Source organism: Eleutherodactylus coqui, chromosome 6 (genome assembly GCF_035609145.1).
Source record: "Eleutherodactylus coqui strain aEleCoq1 chromosome 6, aEleCoq1.hap1, whole genome shotgun sequence".
NCBI lineage: Eukaryota > Metazoa > Chordata > Amphibia > Anura > Eleutherodactylidae > Eleutherodactylus > Eleutherodactylus coqui.
In genome coordinates, this window is record NC_089842.1 from 91,777,275 (window position 1) to 91,795,361 (window position 18,087).

General features: G+C 40.8%; 1 protein-coding gene across 1 annotated transcript in view; it reads right to left on the bottom strand.

Annotated features, from left to right (window-relative positions):
- Window positions 1-770: 770 nt before the first annotated feature.
- The window catches only part of BCAM (basal cell adhesion molecule (Lutheran blood group)), a 60,075-nt gene continuing 42,758 nt past the window's right edge, over window positions 771-18,087 (bottom strand). Inside the window, exons 8-16 of the mRNA XM_066607172.1 lie at window positions 16,971-17,130; window positions 15,333-15,448; window positions 15,092-15,236; window positions 14,486-14,613; window positions 13,305-13,440; window positions 12,113-12,148; window positions 11,281-11,416; window positions 1,510-1,618; window positions 771-1,413 (exon numbers count right to left, since the gene is read on the bottom strand). Of these exons, the coding sequence (XP_066463269.1) occupies window positions 1,408-1,413; window positions 1,510-1,618; window positions 11,281-11,416; window positions 12,113-12,148; window positions 13,305-13,440; window positions 14,486-14,613; window positions 15,092-15,236; window positions 15,333-15,448; window positions 16,971-17,130 (972 nt within the window). The 3' untranslated portion in view covers window positions 771-1,407. The remainder of the gene's footprint in view (window positions 1,414-1,509; window positions 1,619-11,280; window positions 11,417-12,112; window positions 12,149-13,304; window positions 13,441-14,485; window positions 14,614-15,091; window positions 15,237-15,332; window positions 15,449-16,970; window positions 17,131-18,087) is intronic.

Sequence of the window (18,087 nt, forward strand, 5' to 3'; positions counted from 1 at the left end):
TCAATCTTTCAATTGTTTGAAGACTATCTTTGCATGTAAATGGGCCTTTACCTTAAATATCTCTTAATAACATATGCCAGAGTCATAGAAGTATGTATTTAGCCCACTAGGACCACCATCATCCCAGGATTATTGTTGTGAATTGTATAGTGTCTGGCAGCGGCTTGCTTCCCTTTTTTCATTGCCATAAATATCCTAACATGCATGTTTATGGGGGAGGTTGGGGGAGATCGCTGTCGAAAGCATGAACTTGCATTGATTTCCCATTGAATACTGCATGAGCATTACTGCAGTTGTGCTCAGAGTTCTAATTGTTGGCATTCAAAGAGTCTTCCCACGTGCCAATAAATCCTAGCAGACACAAATCAATTGTCCGAAGAATGCTCTGTGTCAATATTGGATAAAAGAGTAGTGTGTTCCTTAAAGGAACAGTCTGGGCAAAACACTGTCTTAAACCCAGTATAGAACCTGAGGTGGCAGTGCATGCCACAGGGATTTTCTCTTTGCTGTCCTTTGAATACCTGTGCCATGCTCCACCCCATTCTCCTAGCCCTCCACCAAGCTCAATACAGTTTCAGTTTCGCCCCCCTTCCTGCCCCGTTCCTTTAACATAGCTGCCATCCCCATTGAAGCGGAATGTGTGAAATTAGCTCAAAAACACTCAAAGTACAAACACCAGATGGCCAACTAGATAGACAAATCTTTAGGTTATGAGGACCACTTCATATTTTCTGAGACTGATCAAAAGAAAGAATGAGATCTTACAAGCATTTTAGGGGTCTGACCAGTGTAATGACCATAGAGAAATACATTATATACATACAGGCCAGACAGAAGCAGCCCAAGACCAGTGTAACAGTTTAAATCCCACTGAGATCTGTTGCCCCCAACGCATGCTGGAAAAAACAGCTTCAAACAGTAGGACTATGAAAAACATTTACATAATTTGGAAGTAAAAAAAAACAAAACAAAAAATAGTAAAAAAAAAGCAAAATTATATGCAGAAAAACAAAAAATTGCAACAAATAAGGGTAACTGACTGAGGTCTGTGGTGGGCAACGCAGCAATGGCTAACCACCATTTAAGGCAACACTAGGTAGGGTAGTAGACCCAATAACAGACCTTCGTAAATGAACCTTGAAATGTTCTTTAAATAAAAAAAGGGATAAGACCCCAAATTAGAATAATGCATCCCCAAAAATCTTCTTGGGAATTTGTGGGATCTTGATGTTTAATCTCTTGTATACTGAGTCCTTGCATTTTCTTTTTTTTTCTTCGGTTGCAACTCTGTTTCAAGTGCAAGAAGTCATGAAAACATTAATCCACAGGTTGGAGATGTCAGTCGACTTTCCGCTTGCATTAAGATGGTGCTGTCCATAGAACAGGAGAGCCCCCAGTCTCTGCTTGTTAACACTATTGAAATATATGAAGAACAACAGTATTAAAACAGCAAACTCTCTTGTGCTAAGCAACAACACAGAAAAAATACATGATGGATGAAGCCCTCACCTCTGCAGCTGGTCCTCCACCTCCATGAGAACCCAATAACCCACGTTGCTCATTTCGTTTCTCTGATTTTAACTCAACAGCAAGTTCGGCAGAAGCTGGGTCCTGAGATCTGAAATAGAAAATTCAGTAGAACAGCCAATTAAAAGCAGAATATCCCATAAGGTCAAAGCAAAAAGTGAATTCAAAAAGTTGCCCTGAGATCTTTGAGAAGAGATAGACCCCTTGTCATTTACGTCACAGATTCAATCTTTCGTAAATGTTTGACATCTAAGTAAATCAAAATTGAGTAGGATGGACATGGCTGACAGGAACGAGCAGGACCCATTAGATAATTCAGCATCAATGTAATAAATCAGTGCTCTCCTATTAAGATTAAGTGTACTTTTCAGAGATACCCAATTACCTGTTCATGAGAGTAAAGTCCATTGACTTTCCAATCTTTATTGATCTGACATCTTTAGAGATGAGCCTATAACGGTTAACTCATGATGGGGATGTGCCGTATTACAAATTTCCTCATCTAAATTAATCTAAAAATGTAAAAACTGTAACGATATTAGAGTCTTAGATGGTGAAAGTGAAGTTTTGACTGCGGCTTTCCTCTTCTCCGCTATGAGGAGAATGCCATACGACTTCAAAATTTGATACTTGTCTTATAGACATGCTGCGTAAGAGCTACACCCTTCTATAGGAGGTTGTTAAGCAGCAAATCCATAGCAACAAGGATGTCCTAAAAAGGTATTTCCATCTCCAATATTGGCGGTATATCTACAGGGCCCTCTTCTATTTGGAAACAGACTGGCACATTATCTCATAGAAGTGGTTGGAGTCTACGGAAGTTACAGAAAGAGCTGAGCCAGAGCGTTCTCACCAAAGGTGAAGGTCTCAAAGGTGAGCCCTGCACTTATCAGGCATTTTTGGTATATCTAAATATTTAAGATGGGAAACCCTTTCATTTAACCATGTCTTTGGCCAGTAAGCTACCCTCATAAAAAGAACAAAGGCTGATCAAACAGACTCTTAAAGGAGTTGTCCGCATTGGATAACTCTTTATTAGTAGATGGGTTCTCAGATTATAGGATTATCACAGTTCTTTGACCCACAGTGAACAGCAATAATCTGCTGAGAAACCAACCAGCATGTGTTCAATTTCTCTGCAGTGCCCCCACAGGGAAAATGAAGTATCACACAGTTCCCATTTAAATAATAACTTGTCTGTATAATGCATAGACATGCTAGGTCCTCCAGTGGGAGTTATGTTATTTGTAGCAGCTCTATATTCTGATTAAATTAGTGTCCTTTGCAACCCCCCTCTCTATTAACTCAGAATCCACTATTAACCCTTTCCTATCCACTGTCTAACGTCTAAAGACATTCTGATTGATGGCTGTACAGCTCTGATGTCGAAAGATGTCCGGCAGGGTTTTCTTACTGTAGATTACTGGCCGCTCTGTTGTCGGGGAGGGGGCTCTCCAGCATGTCCCATACTGCAGTACTGGCTCTAGCCAGCAGATGGCACCATTGTATAATGGCAGAAAGAGAATGCCCCCTAGGAAACCCTGATTTCAAAATTGGATTGCAAAGGGTTAAGTACTTGATAACAAGTTTGCTAAAGTTTTCAGTAGACTAAACAAATGGTGACTCAATCCAAAGATTTATGGAAATTGAATTAACCAGCTTAGTTCGCACTATAGTAGCATAGTATTAAGATCTCTTAAGTCCTCCTTAATATTCTAGAAATGGAAGTCATAAACATGTAATTTCCCAAACTCTGATGGAATTTCATGATCATAAAATTTGACCCCGTATATATGTAGATGGTTCCCTGGACATATTACTATGTGGTCGCTCTGTATTGTCTTGATGCCTGCATTCTCCTACTTCAGCCTGATGAATGTTGGATTGCAGGCTCTATAAGTTTCCTGAAAGGATGTTTAAAAAAACCAAACAAACAATATTTGACACAACTGAACTCTCCGAGGAAGCAGAACACACAGCTAGATTGTGATTTTCTTTTTATACACAGTGGAGGCAATGTGCTAATCTCTGATTAGTCATCAGCTGGAAGCTCTCATGCAGGGGACTACAGTCTAAAAAGTTTTCAAAAATAATAGATTTGGCAAGTATTAAAGGGTAAAGCTACTCTCCTGTGTATGTTCCATGAGGATTTGTTTATGTCCGCTCTCTCAGCAACAGATATTTTTGGCTTTGTGGGGTGGAAACAATTATATTTCCATAGTTTCACGTAATGACAGCAAAAGTATACACAAATATAACTTGAATATTAAGCTGAGCATAGACTTGAGATTTAAACCGACCATCAGACATACTGATGTGTTAACTGACTGCACTTATGGCCAATACCATGACAAACATTTAAACCCATGCTCAGACACAAATATTACACACAGTAAAGAGGGAGACAAAATACCTTTTTTTGTAACAGTTAATTGACCTGTTCTTTTTTGGATGCATTCCCCGTTTAGTCTAAAAATATTCTCTCTCTCTCGCTATATATATATATATATATATATATATATATATATATATATATATATATATATATATATATACACACATACATACCGGTATATGTGTGTGTATATATATATATATATTATTCATTCAAGAACTTTTTCAGTTCATTAAAACTCTTTTAAATTGATACAGTAACTATTAGACAGGAGGAGGGGGATGCAGCTGCAATTCCTCCCCCTGTTAATGTGCCTATGAGGTTGTATGCTGTGAGAGGGGAGGAGGAGTGAATAAACATCAAATTGGTTCAGAGTGTGGGCACTGCACTAGCATTAGGAAAAGTCCACCCACTTAGAAGGTATACAGAGGTATGAAGAATGGGTACTGGTGCATTATGTCTTCAACGGAAGTATGGGTGGAGACATGGGTTGGCCAAGTTGAGTTATAGGGGACGGCCAGCTGCAGATTGGCTGATGCACACACACATGTACTGGCCATCCCCGCTGACAGCTCATAGATGTCCCTGACCTTCTGACATCTACGCTTCTGGCCCCACTGTCACTGTCCCTGGCCTGTGGGCTCCCATCTCCGCTCCTGGCCCCGCTGTCACTCTTCCCGCTGGTCTCCATCTCCCCTCCCAGCTGCTGCTGTCACTTTCCCCGCTGGCTTCCCATCTTCCCTCTCAGCTCTGCTGTCACTCTCCCCGGTGGCCAACCATCTCCGGTCCCGGACCCACTGTCATTCTCCCTGCCAGCGTCCCACCTCTGCTCGTATCTCCGCTCCCATCCTCCACTGCCACTGAAGCTAGGCATGCTCTCACATGGATGGATGGATGGATGGACGGAGGTGCTGCCGCTGAAGGCGACCCCACTGTTACATGGATGAATGGATCCAGGTCACCGCTGGCTGACCTTGCTTTTCCTGTTTCCTGCCTGCCGGGTGTCACCTGCTGTCTTCAGCCGCTGCTGACAAGGTAGCCGCCGCTGACAAGGTGGGCATTCCCTATAACTCAACCTGGACAACCCATGTCTCGACTCATACTTCCGGTGGAAACATAATGCACCAGTACCTGGGAAAAGACCTCAAAACACAGATTATATATATTATATATACAAACTATTGTTTGCAATACATCTATTTACAGCTGCCTAATGAGTGTTCAGTTTTGCTTGATCTACACTAAAAAATTATATTTTCTTTGACAGCAGGATGGGAAAACAGGAAGACATATTATCTAAGGGTCATGATTCTTTCATGTCAAGAACAAATTTAGACTTCCTAACTTTGAACTTGACAAAATTATGCTAGAGCTGGTGAAATGTTTCCTCTATTAGTTGGGGATATGTAAGGTCATTGAGCTCTGGCATTCTCTAAATTAAAAGCAACATGGTTGGAGACTTCTGGAAGTTCTGGCAATCTAATATACTCTTAATTGAGTCAATTACTGCTTTTGTATAAGACATAAGTCCATCTAAAGTTCCTAGTGCCATTTTGTCTGTATTTTTCAGTCCAACTAATCAAAGCTGGGATAGCACATTCATGAGATCCGTCAGATTTATACAGGAATTGTACGAGTATGATCATATAAATTTCGATGCAGATTAATTGCGGATTTCATCCTGTTCATTGAAAGGGGTGAAATACGTGGTGGAAATCCACAGCATAAACTGACATGTTGAGGATTTAAAATCCGCACCACAGGTGATTTGCGCCATAGATTTTCTCTGCAGTGGATAGATGCATGCACTTTTCTGTGGATTTTCCACATGCAGTTCCATAGTGGAAAGTGAGCAGAACTTTTCTATGTGTGGACGTACCCTACTTGGTCTATTATTTGACTTTACTCTTGCCTTCATGAAAATGAATGAGAACTGGACCTCAGTGGCATACATAGAAGAAAGGAAGACCCATAGGTAAGATCAAAATATGCACTCTTTATAATGCCAAGTTTTGGCACACAGGACCAAAAGGCCTAGTGTCTTTTTCCTCCTCCACAACCCTCCATAACTTTTAGGCCAATTCCCCACCCCCTTGTTTGGCAACAGCCTGGATCCTCTGTGAGGAGTCCTACATAGGTTCTCACCACCCATTAGCAAAGATGATGGAAGCCGACAGGAAAAGACATCATCTTTCTGAGGCCCCATTACGACTGAGCCTGAACCGTTGTCTTTGTCATCCTTAGCTTTCACATTTTACTAAAAAATGCATTGTCTGAACTTGGTTGCGCAATTATGATCATTATGTAGATGGCTGGAACAATAATAGCTGTTCGGTTAGTGACTGGAGAGTTGCCAGGCTAGAGTGCACTACAGAAAATTAATTAAAGAGCAAATTGCTACATCTGTATGTATCAGATGAGATTGCAGAATACCTGTTTTTATATAGCAAGTCATTAAGATTGGAAAAAAGTAACATTGGTGGGTGCTTCAAAGATGTAGACAAGAAGTACCCACCCTTTTGTAGGTCAGGAATCACATTCAAACACAACAGATGGGGCTGAACTACATGGTATTAAAACGGGGGTGGGGAGGAGGGGTGAGCCTATTAAAGATATGATAGATTGGCTAACGGGCAGCAATATGGGTTTGACCCTGGTACCAAGTTCTAGCAATATGATGTCATCTGATGCAATTAACGCACAAGAGTATCTGTAGATGTCAGTAGCTGTAGAGTCATATGCAGGAACTCCAAGGGAAGCATGTGGCTGCTAAGTAATTCTATGAGGGCTCCAATCAGTGTCATGGTGAGAGATCAGTGAATCTGTGCTTTGTTGCAGTGCCATTGATTTCCATCGTGCCCAACATAGAGACTCAGTGGAGCTTCCAAGAACAGAAACCCTTGGCCAGTTTCAAAGTGGTTCCCTGTCTTCAGTATAGGTGAGGAACCCCGCTCGAGTGTCCATCCATGTTAATCTGATATGGCTCAATTAAACTGCCAGAAGATCCCTAAGGCCCTTTTAGACAACCCAATTATCATTTGAATGTGTGAGTGACATCACTGCTAACTCGTTCACAGTTGTTCATGCAGCCTGTTTAGACAGGCAGGTCATCATTGAGAATCGCTGACTTCTCGTTCAGTGTTTCACATTCCTATGTTTAACACTGAGCGAGGAGCATTTAAATAAAGTGAACGAGCCAACAATGATTTTTAGTCCTGCTGAACATGAACGACGAACGAAAAGTGAACGATTCTCATTCAGTCGTTAGCTTGCAAGCAAACAAAATAATTATCGTTCATTTTCACTAATTTTAACAATTTTTTGATTGGTAATTGTTACATCTAAATGCAGCATTAGAAAGTGAGAATAAGCATTTGGTGAAGACAGACAAGGTATTGTGCATATCAGTCTCTATAATCCCCTAGAACTGGTCTAACATGACAACTATGTGTGGCTGTTTTTAAGCATCAACCTTATCAAAAGCTCTTTGCATTCCATTGTGTGTGGAAATCTGTAGTCTTTCAACAGTCCTACTTCAATCTACATTGTCTTTGAAGTCTGGAGATTATTTTCTGTAGAGAGGGGGCATGTAACAGTTATTTTCAGATTTCTTTCCTACCTTCTAGCACCCAAGAAAGGAGTACAGTACAAGAGTCATTCTCCGTAACATTGCAAAATAAATTAACTACTACGACAATCACTGAAGCAGAAACTCAAAAATTATTGAGAGCTCATAAGCCGAATATCTAGGAATAATAATAATTTCCTAGCAACCTCTTGTCTCACTGTCTTGGTGACTACCATTGTAGCTACATGTAGCTGGGTTGATCCTCTAATTGCCCCAGGTGCCACATTCTGAATACCAGACAATCCCACATATTACATCTGATTTCTGGGAATTGCAGCAGGCTTCCTCTTTATAAGCTTATCATCAGCCAAGCTTTCTAGGAAAAAGCTATTGCCCAAAGTCAACATTTCCTTTAAGCTTAATTTGTACTCTACTTTTTAGGAAAAATATGCATTTCCCAAGAAAGAGTGGTTAAATTACAAGAAAAAGGCTGATTAAGGAGCTGGTCGTATCGACCCTTTAACAGCCAATGAGAAACACATACGACATTGGTTGCCAAGAAGTATGGAGGGGGCTTAGGAGTTAGCATGCTCCATCATAGGTGGGTGCCAGTTGTGTTAAACAGAATGACCACAATTATAGCTAGCTCCAACTACGGCCATTTAACTACTTAGATGTTGCGGCCAGTGCTGACCCCAGCATCTAAGCTGTTAGCCAGGAAAGGGGTGGAGCAGGGTCCTTTGTAACCCCGACGTGACTGCAGAATGCCAATGGATTGCCATGAAAGCGTGGGGCATAGTGATGATTCCCTGGCCAGTAAAGAAATATTGCAGTATATTGTACAAGCAATGTTCATTTCCCCTAGAAAAACTAAAGAAAAAATAAAGTTTAATACTATCAAACATAATAAATTAAAAGTTCCAAAATACTCAATTTTCCTATTTTTAAAATAAAAAACTATAAAAAAAATGTAAACCACATCTACAAAAGGATGCACTTATTTAGCCTAAACAGTGAATGCTATCAATAAATCCCCCACAATATCAGAATTGCTTTTCTTTGGTCACCATCTCTAAAAAAAAGGGGTAAAAAAATTCTATGTACCCCAATATTGGACCAATAACAACTACAGCTTAAAATCAAGCACAAGTTTTTCAATGCCTTTATATGGAACATTAGATGGTACCATTAACAATACAACTTGTCTAAAAAAAAAAAAATCAAGCCTTTATGTGGCTATATCAACTGTAAAATAAGTTATGGCTCGCAACAAGGCAAAGAAAGCTGACGAAAAAATGTCTGATCTTTAACAGGTTAATAACTGTATTGCGCTACAATGGTTGGTATACCATGTATATAACTAAATATTCCTAGATGGACAAGACAGAGTTAGAGTCTGGTAAGCACACACTGCCATGTGCTGAAGTCTAATATGTGATTTCCTTTCCATAAAAGACAATTATTCGCCTTTAACCTCATAAGAAGTTCATAACCATCGGAGTTGTGGCTTTTTTAAACAGATGGGCTGGGAAATTTTAGCTTTAGGCGGGGTGATGCCACATCTTAACTGTTCTGTGGTTCCTAAGGATAAATTAGCTGAAGTTCATTATAAACAGAATGCCTTTCCTCTGGGAAAAATGCATTCATCTTTGTACAAACTGAGGATACATTTCAGGAATCATGGAGCCTACAGATATAACTATAATAGTCGCTAAGAGAGGGTGATTTTTGTAACATTGTGAGTCCCCTGTTGCTCGGGGGGGGGGGGGGGGGTAACACAAAACTATAAGAAAAGGTCCAATCTTTTACTGCCCATACCTCCAATCTATAGAGGGAATCCATTGACGTCTTCAAGACTTCCAACAAAACTCCAGATCAACCGGCCATTAACAGAAGCATGCTATACATAAAAAATCCCATACATCTCCATTAACTGGCCAAGAGGATCAACTGATGGGGAACATACAGCAAACACTTCCTTAGTCCTGGAAAACCCTTCTCAAAGATATCTGTCTCCCTGTCAGGTTATCATTAAAGGGGTTGTCTCATGAAGACAACCCGTTTCAATATGCACTATTAAAAAGATTTGTGGGGACTCCCACATTTTTTACCCCTTTATGAATCAGAGCAGAATACTTGTAATAAACAGTAGCTTTCACTATGGTGGACCCAAGTTGGTGTGTAATTCCATATTTGCCCTACATGGGCCATGATTGGATGACAGTTCCCCCAGCGATGACAGGTGATCATGAAGGTTTCTGAAGCCAGGCTTCTATGATCAGATGACTTCAGTGTAATAAGGGGGTCATTCAATAGACCTTCCATGTGCCACTTATAATACTGTTATGCCCATGTGGCAGATTGGACATTGGGCTCTTTCAGACTACACTGCCCAAATGCTGCAATCTCTGCAACCACTACAGTTATGCCTTTACTTGCAAGTAGGACTTTGATAAAAGAGATCAGTAGATATTTGTAGTTTCAAGTCTTTGGATAGTGTTATCCTACATAATGACACCAACAGATCCTCTAAATCAGGCTGCATGAAGTATCGCCAGAGCCATTCAGAATTTACATGCCCATTATGTCTTACAGAAGAGTGCGGGAATTGGAGCATTGTAGTCTACAGTGCATGGACAGGAAAAAGACATCACAGACATGATCATATCACTTACAGTACATGATGGAAGAAAACAGATGCACACAATAGAATTTTGGCAAATACATTGGCGGGGAGTCACCAAGCACAGCTGTCGACTGGCAAAAAAATCCAATGGCAAAAGCTGCCAAATAAGAAGACCGGAATTTAAGCTATGTACGGCTTTGTGAACTATCTGCTTGTAGTACTGCAAAAGTCCAGAACTCCCAACAGACAACATTTTACCCAATCGCACACAGTTTAATTATAGAAAAACTAGACCCAAAAATACAGAAAGCCTAGATTTACGAAATTGCTGGCATGATTAAGTGTAATCAGTTGTAACCCTGTTTTAGTGATTGCTTATTGGCTGAGGATGGACATATCTTAGAGACAACTGTTGTAGGACTTATGAAGAGAAAGGAATCCCGATTAAGGTTAGTCACCTCCTGATTCTCAATGGGTGATGTGACCATATAAGAAAAAAACTGTTTCTCTCCATGGGCACTGTAGACTTAACATAAAATGGGAAAGAGCTATCCAAAAGGTTATGCTATCTGTCAAAGGTTGGGAAGATTATGGCGGCAAACAATCCAGACCCGTATGTCCTGGATAAGGGTGTGGAGGTATTAACAAACGTCTCCTTAGAGTGGGCCCAGTTTTGGATTTTGCTATGTGGCCCTCTCTGCTATATCCATGATCATTCTGTGTAAAAATTCCCTATATAGCTTGAATGGGACTTGAATGGAACTGAGATTACAGTGCCCAGTTTACAAGATATAGAGCTATGCTAGTTCCAGAGCACAGTGATTCCAGCTAATGCAGAGCTGGACATCGGACCCCCACTGATCTAATATTGATGACCTATACCGAGGCTAGAAAAACTCCTTCTAACATATCTATATTATGCTTAGAGCTCTATGATTTTGGATACAAAACACCAAAACTCCTATACAGACAAAGTAAAATGATACAATTCTGTCTGCCTGCAGCCACCACTAGGGGGAGCTTATTGGACACATTTTTACGTCACACCCAGTAACAGAACAGTGGAAATTCCCTTGAATATAAACTTTTAGGTTTGTTGGACTTTTAACATTATTATTCCAATATACCACTAATTTAGAGGTACACTCTGCCCAATTCACTTACAGCGGCTGTTTTTCAGATCGACCACACGCCAATTTTCCTTTTTTCTGTAAGAAGTAGAAAAGAGCAACCACCAGTAGAAGAAGAAGTACACAGACAACCACAGCGATGATGGCCGTGCTCCCAGCACCACTTTGCTCTGCAAGAGACAACATTATTAGCATAAGCAATATAGGAACTACAGACCTACATAGAACCTACTGTAGAAATGCATTGGAAATGGGGGGGGCAAGGAGTGATATAAGGACAGGCAATATGAATAAAAGATTCTCTATGTACATATGAAGCACAGTATAACTTGACTCTCAACGCATTAAGATAACTTTGTTAACCCTTTCAATTCCTTTACAAAAACTTTTGTTGTGTTAAGTTAAATAGCAATAACTTTTTAATGATAGTTTGTTGCAGAAAGTTATCACAGCCAAGTTAAAGGGGTTTTTCCATAATGTAAAATTGCTTCACAACCACTCTGGCCTTCCTGGTTGCTGCTGACCAGGACATGTGACTGCTGCAGCCAATCACTGGCTATAGAAGGTCATTGCTGTGGCCAGTGATTGGCTGCAGCAGTCACATGTCCTCCTGATCAAGAGTAGGAGTGGATGTACAGCAATTTCAAATCATGGAAAACCCCTTTAAACTCTGCTACATTTGTAGGAAGTTCACTCAGTATTAAAGGGAGAGGTGCACTTTACATAATGGAATTTATATAATATGGGTAATTATACATTAGCACCCACAGTTTTAACTCTTTAAAGAAATAGATGTCCTTAAAGTCTACTGCATACCAAGGCTTTACATAACCAAGATTCCCTCTAATATAGATCTATAGACATACCCTGAGCAGGCGCTGTGCTTGGGACCACCAAGCTCACTGTAGAAAAAGAAGAAACACTGCATTAATTGTGATCACCTTTATCAATATACATATAACGTTGGGTAACTGACTAATCAGAATCTCCCTAACAAATAGATATAGGACTTGTAGAAACTAAGGATCTGGCTGATGCATCTCCATATGAAACATGCTTTATAGGTTGAATGTAGTATAATGCAGAGCAAAAAAAAACTAAGGTGGAGATTACCTTCAAGTAGAAATTTACAATGCAGTTAAAAAGGAACTCCACTCTCAAGAGAGGTCTATATATTATAGTACATGCAAAATAACATTTCTAATCTTAACCCTTTGCAATCCAATTTTGGATTCAGGGTTTACTAGGGGGGTTTCTCTTTCTGCCGTTATACAATGGCGCTATCTGCTGGCTAGAGCCAGTACTGCGGTATGGGACATGCTGGAGAGGCATCCCGATAACATAGTGGCCAGGATTCTACAGTAAGAATACCCTGCCGGACGTCTTCCAATATCAGAGTTGTACAGCTTTCAATCAGAATGTCTTTAGACGTCAGATAGTGGATTGGAAAGGGTTAATGTAAGGGCAAACTCATGCATTCTCCTTTCCAAAGTCCAGGCTCTATGTATGATGTCTATGACCACCATATTATAAATATCGCCGAGGCAAGGAATTAGGATAATAAACCTATTGCATTTGGAGGAGAGTTGAACAGCTCCAATAATCTAATGGTAGAAATCCAATTAGAAGAAAGTAAGGGCAGATTCACACGGGCGAGCGCAAGTCGTGTCCTGTGCAATGTGCGGGAAACCGTACATCATCATATACTATTATGCGAGACTCGCACAAAAATAGAACATGCTGCAACTTTTTAATGCTGTGAGAGAAAAATCACTCCAGTAAATAAACCCATTGCAAAAAACGGGTTCCGTATTTGTATGAATTTTGTGAATCTCACATCGCATAAAACTTCCATGAGTTTATTACCCATGGGAATCCGCCCTAGGGGGAAGTTCAAACAATGATGTTCCATGGAGGCAAGCAAAAAAGTTATAGACGCTAAAACACATTCTACGTAGTCGCAGGCATTCACTTTATACAAATGTAAAATAATAATAGGTTAGCATCAATTTTGTACATCTACCCGGATACACCCCCATGATTCCTAGCCAGACTTACAGATGCTCAGCTTGAATTTTTTTTCTTTGGATCCGAGCTGATTTTTCGCAGTGCATGAAATATCATTAACAAGCTTGGAAGTGACCTTCACTGCAACCTCGCTTTTTACACTCATGCCAGAAACTGTCTGAGAAGGCTGAAAGAGAAATACAACAATCACTGTATACAGTCCATGGAATAAGTGAGGAATCTGACAACAATAACCATTGTTAGGGTGGAATTAATCAAGTGAAGATCACAATACCCACAGGATGCACTGAAAAGGACCATGGGACTAAGTGGCCTCATTGGTCATATATGTCTTGTTCATTGACACAGTCAGAGTGACATCACAATGACAATTAATGTCAGTTGTGCTCTTGAAACAAAGAATCACCATTGGTGATGACTAAAGTGGGGTTTCTCGAAAATGAATATGGCATATCATCAATGCGGTCAGAATTACCGCAAGGCTAAGCACAATGCATAGCCAAAGATTCAACATTTTATCTATTGTAATGACATGGAGTGATCAAAATTATAGTCATACGGACCATAAATGGCTGAGCGCTGCCTCTGATTGGCTGAGCACTCAGCCAATCAGACCAGCACTTTCAAAAGGCGGGGATTTTTAAATCCCCACCTCTAGGAAGTGCTTTAGACCAGTGCCAGGATTGCAGAGAGAAGACGCGCTAGAGCCCGGACAGTGCTGCTTGGTGAGTAATTTATATATATTTTTTCAACATCTAGGGATGATTTTCAGGGAAGGGCTTATATTTCAAGCCCTTCCCCCGAAAATCCCTGTGGGGGTTGCTGTCTGATCCGTGGCCCGTCCACAGTGTCACCGTCATCTCCCAGCAATGGACGGCACAATCTGTACTGCACATGTGCCCGGCGCGCCCGTTTGCACATCTACAGCACAGATCCGAACAGGTAAGCAGGGGGTCTCTGGTCGGGCACCGGGTCAGATTCCATTGCGGGATCCAACTCGGCCGTGTGCGTTCGGCCTAAGTTTTACTTTTAATTTCCAAGAATTAATCACATAATAATGGCACTTGAATGATATATTACAGTAATAGAGCAAAGAATAGATACATAAACTTGAGTCTGGAAGCTGAAGAAATGATTGCAACCAACAATCCTGTCTATGACCCCTTTTTATTATCTTATTTTACTATGGCATGACAGATGGAGATGCTAACCTTCAGCTCTGCTGGACGCCAGCTTATCTCAGGCTCTGGGTGTCCAGTTGCTGAACAAGATAGCATTACCATTTCTCCTTCGGAAGGTACGTCAATTGATTCACTCTCCGATCCAAGATCTGGGGGTCCTAGAAAAAAATGGAATAGTAATTAGAAGTGGTAACAATGGAGTAAACAGATACACATACACCATTCTTTTCCATGCAGCCTTATACTAAAGTGAAGGGAGTTCCACATTTAAAGTAACACTAAACCTACGGTGCATGAGCAGACATGGAGACATAGTTGTTCCTTGGCCCATTAAGGAACACTACAGTCAGCATACACCCAGCAGAAAACAGGGAACAACTATTTTTATTTAACTGTACAGCCATGGTGATAAGCTTTTTCCAAAAACAGCACCACCTTTGTCCATTGGCTGCAGCTGGTATTGCAGTGCAGCCTCATTGAACTGAATGGGGTTGAGCTGCAGTTCTAGACACAGTCAATGGACAATTGTGTCACTGTTCTAGAAAAAAGGCAAACCTGGATTTCTAATTGCATGAAAACTTTTTAAGAGCAGTTGTTACAGAGTCATTTGGGGTTGGTTAACAAGTTTGTTCATACCCTCCACAATGATTGTGACACTCTCTTCTTTGCGCAGTCCTGGCACTGTTGGGACCGTAGCTTCACAGGTATAAACCCCAGAATCTGAATACGCCAAGTTACGCAGGTAATGTCTGTTGTTGTTGCTAGAAAGAACAACATCACCCTGTAACAGAATGTTGTGATAGATGAATACAAGCTCAACAGTTACTACAAGGTGAACGGATAAGAAGGGACTAGACTACAGCATGTGCAGATTTACCTTCTTCCAGACCAAATCGGGTCTTTCCGAGCCGTCACCTATGCAGGAAAGAAGAGCATCACTTCCAACAGAGTACCGGTTGTGTTCAGGCAGGATGAGTGATAGAGGATTTAGATCTGGAGTAGAAAAAGAAAGGGTTGGGTTATAAATACTAAATAAAACACCCATGGGGGCAACAAGCTTCTCTGTCCCGAGTTCATGGTGCCCTTTGTTCGGGTGACACAATCCCTTTAAAAGAGTGCTCTGCTTCAGGCTCATTGTCTATGGCCTATCACCTAAAAGGGGAAGGGGCCTAGTTATTCTGAACGCTTAACTATTAACCCTTTCCAATCCACTGTCTGACCTCTGAAGACATTATGATTTAAGGCTGTACAGCTCCGATGTTGGAAGTCGTCAGTCGGGGTTCTCTTACTGCATATTCAACGTGTCACTTCATGCAGTACTGGCTTTAGCCAGCATATAGCACCATTGTATAATGGCAGAAAAAGAGTAAGCCCCCTAGGAAAACCAGGATGCAAATTGGATTGGAAAGGGTTAAAGAGGTTGTCTGATATTAGAAAAACATGGCTGTTTTCTACCAAAAATTACATTACTCTTCTCCATAGGTTGTTCTCAGTATTGTCCAATTTGATTTAATACTCCAAAAACAGAAAACTCTATGGAGAAGACTGGCACTTCTTTAAAAAAGCAGTCATAGTTTACTTAGCTTACTGTGCATACCCCTTTTACTAAAGCCCTTTAGACTAAGATCCAGACCCCTTTCGTCTGATCATAAGGTAAAGTATAAATTAAGGTTATTGCTATACAACAGAAATGCAAAAATTCAATTGCCTGTTCAATAGAGATTGATTTTCGGTCATTCTATGGATAATTCACCTTCATACAGCTCTATTGATTAGTGCTTTCTTGAGTTCAATTAGGCTCATGTTGATGTCAGATTTGAATTCATGTGATCTAGGATTCTTTATTGGTGATTCTTGCTGTCCTCCAGCACCATAACTCTAAGGCGTAGCTCTTTCTTCTGGCTGTCTTCTTGATTATCCAAGTTTCAGAACCATAGCTAGCTATGGGGACGACAATGGCATTGACTAGCCTCGCTTTAGTTCTAGTGTGGATATCCTTACTTTTCCAGATAGTATTCATGCTCACCCTCGCTTGCCATGGTTTCAGGTGTTGTGCCCTCATTTCTGTCGATCTTGGAACCACGGAAAATAAAATCCTAGACTCTGTTGATTTCTTTATTGTGGATCTTTATGCTTCATATTTCATTTTTGGAGGTCGTCATCACCTTCATTTTCTTGGCGTTCAATCCCAAGTCCATCTTCTAGCTTTCTTTTTAAATTTCGGGATGAGTCACTCCAGATCTTCTTTCAGCCGGTAGGGTAGCGTTGTGAAATATATTTGAGATTGTTGATGTTTTTGCTGCCAATCAAAACATCAGGCCTCCCTTTCTGCACTCCATTACAAAAACGCATTCCACACCATCTCATAGAGGAGGGTCCCGAGTGTAAGACCTCCCTCAATTTGTTAAGCCTGACTTATTAAGAGTAGGTGAAACGGCCCCTTAAAATTCGGAAGCAAGTGTGGAATTCCATGTGCAAGAAAGTAATCATTTATATAGAGCAAAAGGTTACTTACAATGAATAGAGATGTCTATCTGCTTTTTAAGCACAATGGTATCAGGGCTATCAAAATCCAGAGCTTCACAGATGTAAGTCCCGCTGTCCTCTCTAGAGATGTTTTGGAAAACATAAATTCCATCTGCACCGGAATCCAATTCATCCTCACCACCGTCATCCTGAAATATGGAAATGACCACAATGAGGAACAACAGAACTGGATGAAAAATATAAAAAAACTAAATGGAGGACGTTAAATGGTTAGTATGAGATAAAAAATTATTATATCTGGGTTCTTCCAGAAACAGTGCCACTCTTGTTCAAAGGATGTGTATGGTATTATAGCTCAAACCTTTCGAGTAAATGGGGCTAAGCTGCACACCTACAAATAAATAAGAAAAAAAGTAAATTGAAAACACCTTGATCTATGTTCCGCAAGCTCTTAAGGTCCATTTCTGCCTACCTTCTTCCAGCTTTGGTGAAGGACCTAGCAGTAGGATCAAGATTGACTGAATGGAGGGAGCTATGGGAGAAGGTTTCTGTAGCAGCAAGCTGCCTCCCACCGAAAGATAAAGGAGTATCAGTAAAGAGGACTCCAAGGGTTAAGAGGATCACCTGCTGTGGAGGAGGCATGGAAGGAGGCAGGCATTAGATACTGCTGAGTGGCCTGGTAGGAGAAGGGCAAAGCAGTATCTGGCCTGAGGCGAAGGCAACTTCGATTACTCTGGATCTGCATAATTTGGAATTTGCGAGGCAAATCACTTGCCCATGTGTCTCTTCTTGAACTTGAACTTTACTGAACAAGTAATAACACTCTTCAGTGCCAGGGACACCGACTCACACTATTAGAGGGAACACTCTCACCGTCTGCCTGCATTTCTTGACCTCTCTAGTTTTTTTAGCCTGTAGGGAATAGGTTTCTTCTCAGAGGACACTTCACACTAAAAGCGTTGCTCTCTGCATGTGTGCACCCCAAGCCACACCCTCAACATATCTCTTCTCTAAATACAGGCGTGACTCCATCATGTGACCCAGGAATCGGCACAATGGTGTTCAAAGGGCACAAGATCTTAAATACAAATGTCACATTAAACAAGAAACATGCAGAACAAATAATCAGCTAGATAAACATTCAG